At 42.3% G+C, this 13395-nt stretch overlaps 1 protein-coding gene across 1 annotated transcript; it reads left to right on the top strand.

Annotated features, from left to right (window-relative positions):
- Positions 1-5114: 5114 nt before the first annotated feature.
- On the top strand, positions 5115-5885 carry olig4 (oligodendrocyte transcription factor 4). Its single transcript, XM_020500683.1, has one exon. It carries the CDS (start codon positions 5115-5117, stop codon positions 5883-5885), a length of 771 nt encoding a protein of 256 aa, XP_020356272.1.
- Positions 5886-13395: the final 7510 nt, after the last annotated feature.

The raw sequence follows: 13395 nt of genomic DNA, 5'->3' as shown, positions 1-13395 counted from the left end.
CGTTGCTGGAGCCATGTATGATCACATATAACCTCATGAAAGGGCTTTGTGAATACAGCAAATGTGTGGTATTCCCCTTAAGCAATTCAGCATGTTGTGGCCATATGTAACAGAGTTATTATTGGTGATTCAACTTGCCACTCTATTGTAAGCCAATGGGTTTTTTGGTTTTAGTTTTGTCTTGCCTTCACGTATTCAACACAGAATCTTACTGGCTGGTTTGCGTGGCTTGCTTACGAAGGTTGGTGATTTTTATACTCTGAAGTGCAGATCGGAGTGTTGAAGTTATATCGATTTGTTTGTAAACAATTGCTGGAATATTGTACATGAGATGTGGTGTTTCCTTTGTGAATATTTGTGGTGCATTTCGTCTAATATAATTTTAGCAAATGCTAGCTGGTTATTCACTGTGTCTGGGAGTGTTATGTATACTGAACATAAATATAAATACAACATGCAACAATTTCAATTTTTTTACTGAGTTACGGTTCATATAGGTAAATCAGTCAATTGAAATAAATTCATTAGGCCCTCTATGGATTTCACAGGACTGGGCAGGGGTGTCAAGCAAAGCCGAGCCACCCACTGGGGAGCCAAGCCCAGCCAATCGGAATGAGTTTTTCCCCACAAAAGAGCTTTATTACAGACAGAAATACTCCCCAGCACTCCACCTCAGACAATCCCGCAGGTGAAGAAGCAGGATGTGGAGGTTTTGGGCGGGTGTGGTTACACGTGGTCTGCATTTGTGAGGCCGGTTGAACGTACTGCCAAATTCTCTAAAACGATGTTGGAGAACGCTCATGGTAGAGACATTAAATTCTTCCTGCCAGTCAGCATGCCAATTGCACACACCCTCAAAAACTTAAGACATCTGTGGCATTGTGTTGTGTGACAAAACTTCACTTTTTAATGTGGCTTTTAATTGTCTCCAGCACAAGGTGCACCTGTGTACTGATCCTGATGTTTAATCAGCTTCTTGATATACCACACTTGTCAGATGGATGGATTATCTTGGCAAAGGAGAAATGCTCACTAACAGAGATATAAACAAATGTACACACAATTTGAGAGAAATAAACTCCAGTCAACAAGTGCCAAACCAGCGCACGCATGCAGAGTGTAGAATGATCTGTGGTGACTGTGTTGCATGATGTGCTGTCCGTACTGTTTCTCTATCAGATAATACATGCGTGACTGGTGCAACATGCTTGTCGAGGATTGTCCTTGTCGATGATTGTTCACAACACAACGCCAGTAGAGAACTGTTACACATACAGTTGAAGTCGGAAGTTTACATACACCTTAGCCAAATACAATTAAACTCAGTTTTTCACAATTAAAACTAGTAAAAATTCCCTGTTTTAGGTCAGTTAGGATCACCACTTTATTTTAAGAATGTGAAATTTCAGAATAATAGTAGAGAGAATGATTTATTTCAGCTTTTAAATCTTTCATCACATTCCCAGTGGGTCAGAAGTTTACATACACTCAATTAGTACTTGGTAGCATTGCCTTTAAATGGTTTAACTTGGGTCAAATGTTTCGGGTAGCCTTCCACAAGCTTCACAATAAGTTGGGTGAATTTTGGCCCATTCTTCCTGACAGAGCTGGTGTAACTGAGTCAGGTTTGTAGGCCTCCTTGCTCGCAAGCGCTTTTTCAGTTCTGCCCACCAATGTTCTATTGCATTGAGGTCAGGACTTTGTGATGGCCACTCCAATATCTTGACTTTGTTGTCCTTAAGCCATTTTGCCACAACTTTGGAAGTATGCTTGGGGTCAATGTCCATTTGGAAGAGCCATTTGGGACCAAGCTTTAACTTCCTGACTGATGTCTTGAGATGTTGCTTCAAAATATCCACATAATTTCCCTCCCTCATGATGCCATGTATTTTGTGAAGTGCACCAGTCCCTCCTGCAGCATAGCACCCCCACAACATGATGCTGTCACATATAACTTCTACATGAACCCTGTGGCAAGTGTCATTATAAGAAAGTGTTATAACCTGTAGTGTGTGAGTAATCAGAGTCAGTGTGAACCAGCACACACAGACACACACACACACTATGTGTGTTATAGTTATGTTAATGAAGCCTCTGTGGCCAATGCAGAGCCATGGAGGAATAGCCACGCTACGCAGGACCTTAGAAAGTTAACCAGCCCAATCTGAAGGGCTTTACGGTACTGAAGAAGGGCAAGACAATGCATCGCCCACTCTTTAGTATCTTTTTAACTACCTCCTCCCCTCTGCAGGGCCCCCTTCCAGTGATAGTGATGTGATTTCGCAGACTGTTTGGGGGCTTAGTCGTATTGAATCTGACCCCATTGTCTTTATCCGTGGTTGAATTTTACCTAGTCTGCCATTAACAACGTTCTTGTCTAGGTTTAAAGCGGCAATCAGCACTAGAACAATAACAAAGCCCACTCCCCGCCCCTGTTTCTGTAAAAAAGGTGAAGCATGGGGCTGGAGAAATGTAACCACTCTAAAATTCATAGACAGAACTATGGATGCAAGGACTGACCATCCATGATATCAACATTATAGTTTAACCAAAACTATTTTGAGTCTATATAGGGTTTATTTACATTTACTTTGTTTACAAACATTTGAGTAAAACAAGCTTATACTGTATTTCGGGTTCTGATGGGGTACGACAGTGGAACTAAGCTCATAAGGCATTTCTAAGTTATATTCTTCAAGAATCAATGGGTATCAGTGGAGGCTCCTCAGAGGAGGAAGGGGAGGACCATCCTCCTCAGTGAATTTCATAAAAATAAATATAGTGAAATGTAAAAAATGTCATCTTTTTAGATAAAACGATACTAAATATATTATTGTCAAATAATTGATTAAAACACACTGTTTTGCAATGAATGTCTATAGTAGCCTCAACAGCACTCTGTGGTGTAGCACCGTGGTGTAGAGGGAGGACCACTAGTTTCCGTCCTCCTCTGGGCACATTGACATCAATACAAAACCTAGAAGGCTCATGGTTCTTACCCTCTTCCATAGACTTACACAGTAATTATGACAATTTCCAGACGATGTCCTCCAAGCTATCAGAGGCCTTGCAGCATGAACTGATATGTTGCCCATCCAATCCAAGGAACAGAGAATGAATCTAGTACTAAAAGCATAAACTACAGATTGCTAGCACTGCACTGCATTCATTATTGTGAGTAATTGACTCAAAGAGAGAGAAAGACAATAGTTGAATAGTTTTGAACAAATTAATTTTTTCAGAAATGAAGGAGAAGCGAGAGAGAGAGAGAGATAGCTATATTTTGTTCTATTTAAAAAAATATTTTTTTACTTTCACTTACTTAGCTAGTTCAGCCTCAAACACAGACTCAAACAGAGAGGGATGCTATGTTAGCTAGCTGGCTATGGCTATCCAACACTGGAACTCTTCCTTATCAAGGTAAGCTTTTGGTTTTATTAATTTATTGCCACCGGGGCCTGCCGGTGTAACTGCTAAATTGCTTGCTGCTGACTGTACATGATTGTAGCAGGTTTACAAACGCGTTAGTTTTAGTAGCTATGTTGACTATGATGTTAATATGGTGACAACGATGTAGGCCGAGTGTAGCGGTTGGCAGATATGATAGGTTTGGTTTGTAAAGTTTTTTTTGCCTAGTCACAGACAGCTGATGTGTTGTACAATGAAGTCCACAAGCAAAGGGAAAAGGTAAGAGGAGGAGAGTGCGTCGATGCGATTCCCCTCTTTATGTGATATGGGGTGTATTCATTCTGTTGAAAAACGTTTCTTAAATGGATGAAATGGGGATAAACATACCTGAATTTGTCCAATAGAAAATGATTACACCCCAGATCAGCTAGGTGCAGGCAGGATTGTGCATGGCTGGATTGAATGTGTCACTGTCTGTCACCGTGATTACTCAAATTTCTCTCGACCTGTGCACCTACATTGTAAACATTCATTCATAGGCTAAGTTGTTGCAACCTCATGATGAGTGTAGGAAAAATTAGAGTATCATGTAGTAGCCTAAACCTATCAATGTTACATTGAGCTGGATGAATTGAATATGAATAACAGTCATCTAATATGCTCCAATATGCTCATAGAATAAATAATCATCCTCCCTCATCTTAAACGGCACCGACCGCCACTGATTGGTACACATGATTAATTTATAAGTACAAAAATGGTTGTAGCAACTGCTGATTGCCCCACATACAGGGTTCCATATCAAAGTGTATTAAACATGCCAATGTCAAGATCACTATTCTCAAGGCAGTACCAAATATTTATTATTACTGAACTGACTTTCTCGTTCTTATTAAGATTGAGGTATTGTTTTAAATATTGGGTTACGTTTCCCTCCAAATGAAATGCAACAGATAAAACATCATATTTACAGAATGTCCATCACTGTGATCAATTTCCAGCACTGGCAGCACATGTATTGAAATGATTACTATATTATGCATCACTTTGGTGATTTTTTTTACATTTAATTGTTTATCACACCATAACCATTATGGTTAACGTCTTTACATACTTGCAAATTTAGACCATTGATGAAAAACTCTGTCCTTAATATCTTCACATGTACATGTGAATCTTCACTGATGAACTGTGAGGTGCCTTGTGTTAACTAAACAGTGTTTTGTATGTCTTAACACATACGTGTGAACCCAGGCCTGCTCTAGTTAATGTGTGGTGATTATGGAGAGTTAAACGTGGGTGTAGCGAGGTGGGGTGGTAAGGCTGGGCTCTGAGGAGTGAAAGTGTGTCCCTTCTGCAATTGGCTGCGAGTCTAAATGTTTCATTATGCGTCTCATTGTTCCTTTGTTGGGACGGGGGTATAAATGCACCCCTGTAGAGCTGCAGGAGGACAGACCGCTGACGAGGACCAGACATAGCACATCTCCTGCCTTCGCCTGCTGTATCTAGCTATCTACTGAGCTCTGACAGAAGTACGAGTGAGAGAGCATTGGCCCTCAGCGAGTGGTGGGGGGGAAAAAGAGTGAAACATTTTTCAAGAACCTTTTACCAAAGGCTTTGGCTCTAACCTCAGCTGCTTTGGGGATTTAGTTGTCTTTTCTACTTTCGTGTATAACGTTTATTTTTTTACTTATTCAACGGCTGAGATGGATTCTGACGCTGGCTCCAACTCCAGCCGCTCCTCATCTCCAGACCTGGTGGTGGATGACTCCATGGGTAGCTTCTTCTCCAACAAGATGTTTCAGGCCTACTGCCAGGAGGAGGGGGCAGCCAGGGCTGCCGGCCAGGGCAGGGCTGACCGCTGTGCTGGGGGAGGCAAGAGCAAGACCCGGGCTGACCTCAAAGAGGGTGACGATGTGCAAGACCTTAGGCTGAAGGTGAATGGCAGAGAGAGGAAGAGGATGCATGACCTGAACCAGGCATTAGATGGCCTGAGAGAAGTCATGCCCTACGCTCAGGGGCCCTCTGTTCGCAAGCTCTCAAAGATCTCCACCCTGTTGCTGGCCCGTAACTATATCCTCATGTTGTCCAGCTCTCTGGAGGAGATGAAGAAGCTGGTTGGGGATGTGTACGGAGGCAGTGGTGCCCAGAGTCGCACCAGCCACCCCCGGATCACCCTTCCGGCCCCCACAGCCCATCTCCCACTGCACCCCTTGGCCCAGAACCTGCACTCCCTGGTTGGCAGCACGGCCTCAGCTCTCCACCACCCCTCGCCTCCCCCTGCTCCAGCCCCACACTCACCGCCCTCTGCAAGCTACATGGGCTTCCACCATGCACCGGTACAGAGCCTGCTGAAGGACCCTCTCCACCTAGCCAGCTCCTACAGGCACTTCCCTGGAATGCCCTGTCCCTGCTCGCTCTGCCAGCCTCTACCAACCACCACATCCACCCTGCACAGCTTTTCCATGGGCAAGTGAGCAGGCAACACTCAGGACTGAAGTTGAGGCCCAACCCAGGACAAAGTAGCTCACTGCCAGTGGACTGAGAAAAATCGTTGGTTTAACTGTAAAAAAAAAACACTGGTAGCCTCAGGACCTGTACATATTTTGTATATAGTGTATCTTTTACTGAGTATGCCGCTGCTATTTTTCCAATTGACATGCCTTGTTTATATTGAAAGGATTTAAAATGCACACACAGGGACCATTTCATACTGTTGTTCTTTGAACTAACAGCAAGAATAGCTGCTATGGCTATTCAATATCAGTGTTACTGAAACAAATGACAAAGATGGAAAGTACTGTGTCCTTCTGTGCAGGTGTCCTATTTTCCTAAATTAAACTTTTGATATAAAAAATAAAAATAAATGTTCTGCTGTTTTACTTGAGACAGTCCATTTACATCCGAAATGTAAACCTATTAACATCTACTTACATTTTATTTGAATCAGACTATTGTGTTTTTGAGCATGTCGTTCATGTTTTTAATTTTCAAATTGTCTACGTAGCACTACAATAGTAAAACATAACTATATTATATTTACCATTGCTGTGCACTGTATTTTAGGGTCTCTCCATGGTAGACCCAGGAGGGTGTAGTAGTTAGCGATGCTGAGCAGGGGAGTTGGGCGTAGAGTAGAGAGGGTGTTGGTTGCTAACCAGCCTAGAGAGGAGAGGCCTACCCCTGAGCTAAAGAGAGACAGAAGGGCCAGACAATGCAGCTCTGCAGAGGGAGGTTGAATGTGGCACTCTGAGCTCTGGGATCATCCATCTTCACTTCAACAGGGTGTGGGAGATGAAAGGGCAAGCGCGGGCGCCAGGATGGCGATTCACTTTTGTCTGGTGCAGGCGGGGGACACGACTGTGGCCTTCTCATCTGTGGGCCAGAGGATTTGTCACTGTCCCTTAAGGACATGGCAGTGTTCATACCTAGGGCGCATCTGAATAATGCAAGTAAATATGGGTAATTTTTACATAGGATGTTTAAACATAAGAATACACACCAAGTCTCATTGGGAGATAATAGTTTATATGGCATTATTGTAACTTCAACTTTTTTATTATTTAAACCAACAAATCAAAACAGATATTTAAAGATAAAAATATATCTTCATGAAACCAATTATATTAAAAAATGATAGTCAATGATTCACTAGCTTTACCAAACACTCCAGAACAATGACATATGTGGGATGGAAGCCACAGACATGCATTCACTCAAACCCCCAACAATGACTCACCCTCACTTAGCAACAAGTCAAGCGTGTAAAATACATGCTTATCCTCCCATGGCTGATGGATGAGGTGGAGATCAGGGGAGAAATTAAGAGATGTAACTCCTCAGTCCCCCTTCAACCCCCTCCTCCATGAGAGCTCTGAATAGAACTGGACAATAGCTGTGCATGGGACACAAAGACCGGGTGAGGCCAAGCTCTCGTGCCTGGGACACAGGCCCCTTCCATTCAATCTACATTTCATCATGGTAACAAGCGCCGTTGGGCCAAAAGGCCTGACACCTCGCCTGCCACAAAGGCGGTTAGCTCTAATTTATGGGGCTATTGACACTGTAAAGAGCCCCTGTCAGTACTCTGGGACTGTCAGCTGTGGGACGTCCCAGTGGGGGGAGGCAGCTGCCAGCCCAGCCAAGGGAGGGGCCTTCTGTGGTGGGGACGGACGCTCCGGCATCACCTGGTCCCTGGTCCCCTGACACTGGGACCCTGAGTCCTTCCACTAGCCCCCCCCCCCCTCCCTTCCCCACCCTGTATTTTGGGCACAGGTGGAATTGGGAAGCAGAACACATTGTTCGGATTAGTGGGATCGGCCTCCCTTTGCTGATAATTAGGGACACTTACTTGTGCAAAGCTGGTGTTTTTGTGTTGCTAGCTGATGGTGTTAACCCACGAAGCAGCAGCAGGATGGAGAAGGTGTGGGAGTGTGGGTGTGTGGGTGTGTGGCGTGTAGTGGATATGCATCTTAAATCATACAGTGCCTTTCCGAGCCATTATGGCCAGCCACTGTTGTCCTCATAGTGCTTTTATGTGCTGTCTAAAGTATGTATGTTAGGAGCATATGCTGTGAATAGGCTACCATGTTTAGGAAACTCCACATTAAACACATAGAACATAGGATGTGTGAAGTAAAAGGGCTTTTAATGTGAAGGTTTTATCATGTTGAATGAGTAGTGCATGGTTCATGATACAGGCTTATTTCTACATTACCATGAACAGCTGTGAGGCTTGACAATATTTTGGGACTTATCCATTAAAAATGATAAAACATAAACATGAGGGGTAAAAACATGCAAAAATTCAACAGCTTTTTCAGTAGCAAGAAAAATACCTGATAGTAGCTAGGTTTCCATCCAATTGGTAACAGATTTTCATGCAAATATTCTAAATTCTGCATAAAACAAAATGCGCATTTTCCCACCAGAGATGTGTTTCCATCAAATTGACTTGTTGCGCATAAAAGGCTATGCGTGAAAATTACTTTTGCGGTTACATTTTTTGCCAGCAAAAATGTTTGTGTTACAGTATATAGCGAATGTGCCCACTCTGGTCTTGGCACGTGTGCTCTACCCAAACAGTTTGCAGATGTGGGTATACAGTAGTCTACATTATGAGATTATTATGGACAAAAGAGTGAGATTATTTTATTTGTCAAACGGCAGCCAAGAATCAATCATCATGACCCTCGATATTTATTGGAAAGGAGCATAAGCTCATCACCTTGCACTTTCACCACCCTGTGAAGTACATCATCATTTATTTAATCTGTTGCCTAATAAACTGTATGCTTTCCTGAGTCGAAGTAGAAGGACCACGCACCATGTCAACGCCTTCGACATGATGGTTCTCATATCAATATTTGCACATAAAGGCATTTCCACAATCATTTCTCACATTCATACATTTTACCAACACAGAACAATCCCACCACATTTGAAAATGTACAGTACCGACAGATTTGCTGTTTCCATCAGGCCTGTCGTGACATTTTACTCTAATAAAAAGGTTGGATGGAACATTGGAGAAAAGAAAAGCCTCAAACTGAGTGGAGAGTAAAGACTGCATAGTCAGGATTTCCACTGCTATATACAGTAGCCGTGATCATGCTAGCTAGCGGCACCACCCCATAGAGACAGATGGATGAGTTAACAGTTAACGGGAGGAAATGCTAATCAATAGAAGGGTGTGTGTTACCCTGGGCTCAGCAGTAGACAGGATCGACAGTTAATTAGGGAACTGAAGGAGACAATTAAGGGGATTGAGAGTCTGGACGGAGGAGACATATTGCAGAACATACGCACACATTGTACTTCGTCTGGGTACAGGGGATCTTCAATTAAGGGAGAGCACTCCACCAGAAGCTTGCAGACTGACCTTTTTACTATCAGCTCAGTAAAGTCTGGCTCCCCTTCACCCTGCATACTGATGAGGGGGAAACACAGCTGGGATAGGGTCAACACACACACACAGACACACACACACACACAGGCCTGGGAATTCGTGTAGACCCGTTAAAGTTTGAGTAACATACGGGCAGATTAAATTTGAATGCTAATCATGTGGCTAAGTGAGTTAATGATCTACCTACAACGAAATATGAGTTATCAGACATCCTGTCTCTAGGTGAGACAGTGCTATTGACTGGCAGGCCACACTTTACCTAATTTATCATATTGAACAAGCTCAAACTAGTTCAAAATGATAGCCTATAGACCATGAACATCAGAAACAATAAAAATGTATTTGCATCCCATTAAAATGAGTGATACAACCTTTGCAAGGGCATAATTAGCCAAATATGCAAACCTAACCAACTGTCTGGCTCAGCCCTAGCCAATTACCTAAACTCCTCCACGGAGTTGAGCTCAGACTAGAGTTTGACTCCTCTATGTGTCGATACTTCAAAAATGTAAATTCTTACCCTTACCATGTAGCTATTTGTCCTGTGTTTTTGCGAGCCTTTCTTTGTTGCTGAAATGCTTACTTTTTATTAAACGTTAATCAAACACAACCACTGAGTGTGACCTCATTGCTGTTCCTCTAAGATAGATGGCAACTAAGTGTGAATGCGCATGTGCCAATTGAAACAGTCGTTGGTGGTTGTATTTGAGTAACATCTTATTTAAAAATGACTGAGTCCAGAATACCACAGTGGACTGCAGTGACTGCACTTTTACTGCAGTTTCAAAACTGCAATCTTTTTTCATAAGGGTCGCTGCCACAGAGAATCTGAATACTGAAGAGTATTTCTGTCTGTTATGAAATCCATACGGATTTCAGCATACAAAAAAAGGCACGCAACAACAGAAGACAAACACAGGTACACAGTAAGGGTTTAAGAATTATTATTTTAAAGTATCGACAGACACATAGCATTTCGAAGGAGTCAGAGGTTCATTTAAAAAAACTCTAGTCTGCGCTCAACTCCGTGGAGGAGCTCAGCCCTAAAGGCTTATTCTGAAATCTTTGTTTGGCTTTCATTTTAGCTGGCCTTAACAATAAACACAAGTGGGTGCAAGGTTGGGGTTAAATTATGATAGATTCTTAAGCAGAATTTGAATGCAATGTTAGATTTTGTTTTCCCCTTATGAGAAAACATTGCAGTCAGAGTGCAGTATGTTGCAAATACTGCTTCCAAAAAAACAAAGGAATATTACTGCAGTTACACAGTTACAATGCAGTATAATTGAAGTTATTCTGCAATTACTGCGTCCAAAATACCACAGTGGACTGCAGTGACTGCACTTTTACTGCAGTTTCAAAACTGCAATCTTTTTTATAAGGGTCATAAAGTTAATGGTTATGCTTTTTTTGATATCACTGCCACAGAGAATCTGAATACTGAAGAGTATTTCTGTCTGTTATGAAGCCATTTTGTGGGGAAAAACTCATTCTGATTGGCTGGGCCTGGCTCTCCAGTGGGTGGGCCTATGCCCTCCCAGGCCCACCCATTGCTGCGCCCCTGCCCAGTCATGTCAAATCCATAAATTAGGGCCTAATTTATTTATTTCAATTGACTAATTTCCTCATAGGAACTGTATTTCAGTCAAATCGTTGAAATTGTTGCATGTTGCGTTTATATTTTCGTTCAGTATAAAAGCATTGCATGAATCTATCATCGTATTTGCAGGTCCGAGAAATGTCATGCAATTCTACATAAATTTACATATTAGCAGAATATTTTTTTATATCACACAAATTGACAAAATTACAGGCTAAGAATGGACAGAGAGATATGTGTGTGTTCTCCAATGCCAAATCAGTGTGTCTTGATAGCAATGAAACTGTCCCTGTTTGCAAATAATTTAATCTGAGATGTCATTAGGAATCTGAGCATGGTACTTTCAAAGGTTAGGCCTACCTTTCCACCCCAGACAAAGTAGGCCTACAGATGCAGAACATTTTAAGCTTCAACTGCTGGTTACTCTTCTTCTGTGGCTTAACTCAATGAGAGAAGGCCACAAGTGTTTCCCTAAAAGCTGTCTGGGTTTAAACATCTTCTATTGTACAGAACGTGAAAAGCTTTATTAATTGATAGTGACATAATTAGATTACTTCCCAAGCAAAGTACAGCAAAGTTGTCTCCTCGGCTATAGAAGGTTGTAGCTCAGCCTCTGAATGTCAGAGGAACTAAACAATGACATCCCAGATCGATCATCGGAGACATGTTTTTCCCAGGTATTTACAGCTTGTTTCTAGCATACAGCACTGTGGACCAAAGCACCGTTATAAATCACTTTATATAATCAGATCAGTTTTATTTTCTTCAAAATCTTAATCTAACAAGGGGTAGGCCTGTTTTTTTGCCATTTCTTTAATAAAAAGTATGCCTATGGCATACCTTCTCATACCACCTAATTTAGAGTCTTGGTTTTAATTTAACAGCCCTTCACTGACATAATGATGGGTCATCGCGAACGAACTGCCCTTCTTGAACTGAGCTCAAAACAAGGTTTTTCTGTAGATCATTTCCAAAATAATTCTTGAGAGAGGATGAATCCTCAATGCAGAAACAATAAATAGTGGGGAGAGCGTATCAATCTGGTCTTTGTGGTGCACATGTAGCCTATAACCTGTTTTAGAGAAATGTAAACATGAAATAATTTTGCTGCCAGACAAGGCTCCACTGGTAGCCAGGTGTAGCAGTGGTAAGATCTTGGGACAGCTTTATGTAGCTTCCAGTCTGTAGCTTCCAGTCTCAGCCTCCAGTATTTATGCTGCAGTAGTTTATGTGTCGGGGGGCTGGGGTCAGTTTGTTATATCTGGAGTACTTCTCCTGTCCTATTCGGTGTCCTGTGTAAATCTAAGTGTGCGTTCTCTAATTCTCTCCTTCTCTCTTTCTTTCTCTCTCTCGGAGGACCTGAGCCCTAGGACCATGCCCCAGGACTACCTGACATGATGACTCCTTGCTGTCCCCAGTCCACCTGGCCATGCTGCTGTTCCAGTTTCAACTGACCTGAGCCCTAGGACCATGCCCCAGGACTACCTGACATGATGACTCCTTGCTGTCCCCAGTCTACCTGGCCATGCTGCTGCTCCAGTTTCAACTTCCACCTGACTGTGCTGCTGCTCTAGTTTCAACTGTTCTGCCTTATTATTATTCGACCATGCTGGTCATTTATGAACATTGAACATCTTGACCATGTTCTGTTATAATCTCCACCCGGCACAGCCAGAAGAGGACTGGCCACCCCACATAGCCTGGTTCCTCTCTAGGTTTCTTCCTAGGTATTGGCCTTTCTAGGGAGTTTTTCCTAGCCACCGTGCTTCTCCACCTGCATTGCTTGCTGTTTGGGGTTTTAGGCTGGGTTTCTGTACAGCACTTTGAGATATCAGCTGATGTACGAAGGGCTATATAAATAAATTTGATTTGATTTGATTTGATTTATGTAGGTTTGTGGGCACAATTTGTCACTGTTATAGCGCAATTAATGTATTGTTTTGTGTTGTGTTGTGTAGTGGCTTTGCTACTAGACACTTATTTTTTTGCCCCACCCAGATTTACATGCTAAAATCGCTCCTGGTGCAAGTTAGTGCATTTTTTGGAATAGGCCTAATGAAACAGTGGTTCCCAAACAGTGGTTCCCAAACAGTGGTTCCCAAACTTTCTGGGGAACAGTTTGCTGTTTTAAAGCTCATTTTCTTGCAACTCTATACATTTTGAGTCACTCAAATATCACAACAAAATCTATGGGCTAAAAAACATTAGCTGACATGGGCTAGTTGATCTGGACATTTCTGACCAAGTAAATAGCTCTTTAAGGTACACAATGACTGACATGACAAGATAAAAACTGATGATGCACTACCCAAGTTCGAAATTGCACCTTGTGCATTCTTCTATCAACTTTCAAGAGTAAATTGAAAGCTCCCCCATTTTCCTCCAGGTACTCATTATGTAAATATTGACCCATCCCTAACCATGATCCTTTGCAGACACAGACATAGTCCTAAAAAATTGCCCAAAGAGCTAATAATGA

Source organism: Oncorhynchus kisutch, linkage group LG14 (genome assembly GCF_002021735.2).
Source record: "Oncorhynchus kisutch isolate 150728-3 linkage group LG14, Okis_V2, whole genome shotgun sequence".
Classification (NCBI taxonomy): domain Eukaryota; kingdom Metazoa; phylum Chordata; class Actinopteri; order Salmoniformes; family Salmonidae; genus Oncorhynchus; species Oncorhynchus kisutch.
The sequence above is the reverse complement of the archived record's forward strand: the minus strand, read 5'-3'. Positions and strand labels throughout refer to the sequence as shown.

Bases quoted from the DNA above. Each gene is read 5' to 3' on its own strand.
- olig4 (XM_020500683.1), top strand. From the start codon at position 5,115: ATGGATTCTGACGCTGGCTCCAACTCCAGCCGCTCCTCATCTCCAGAC.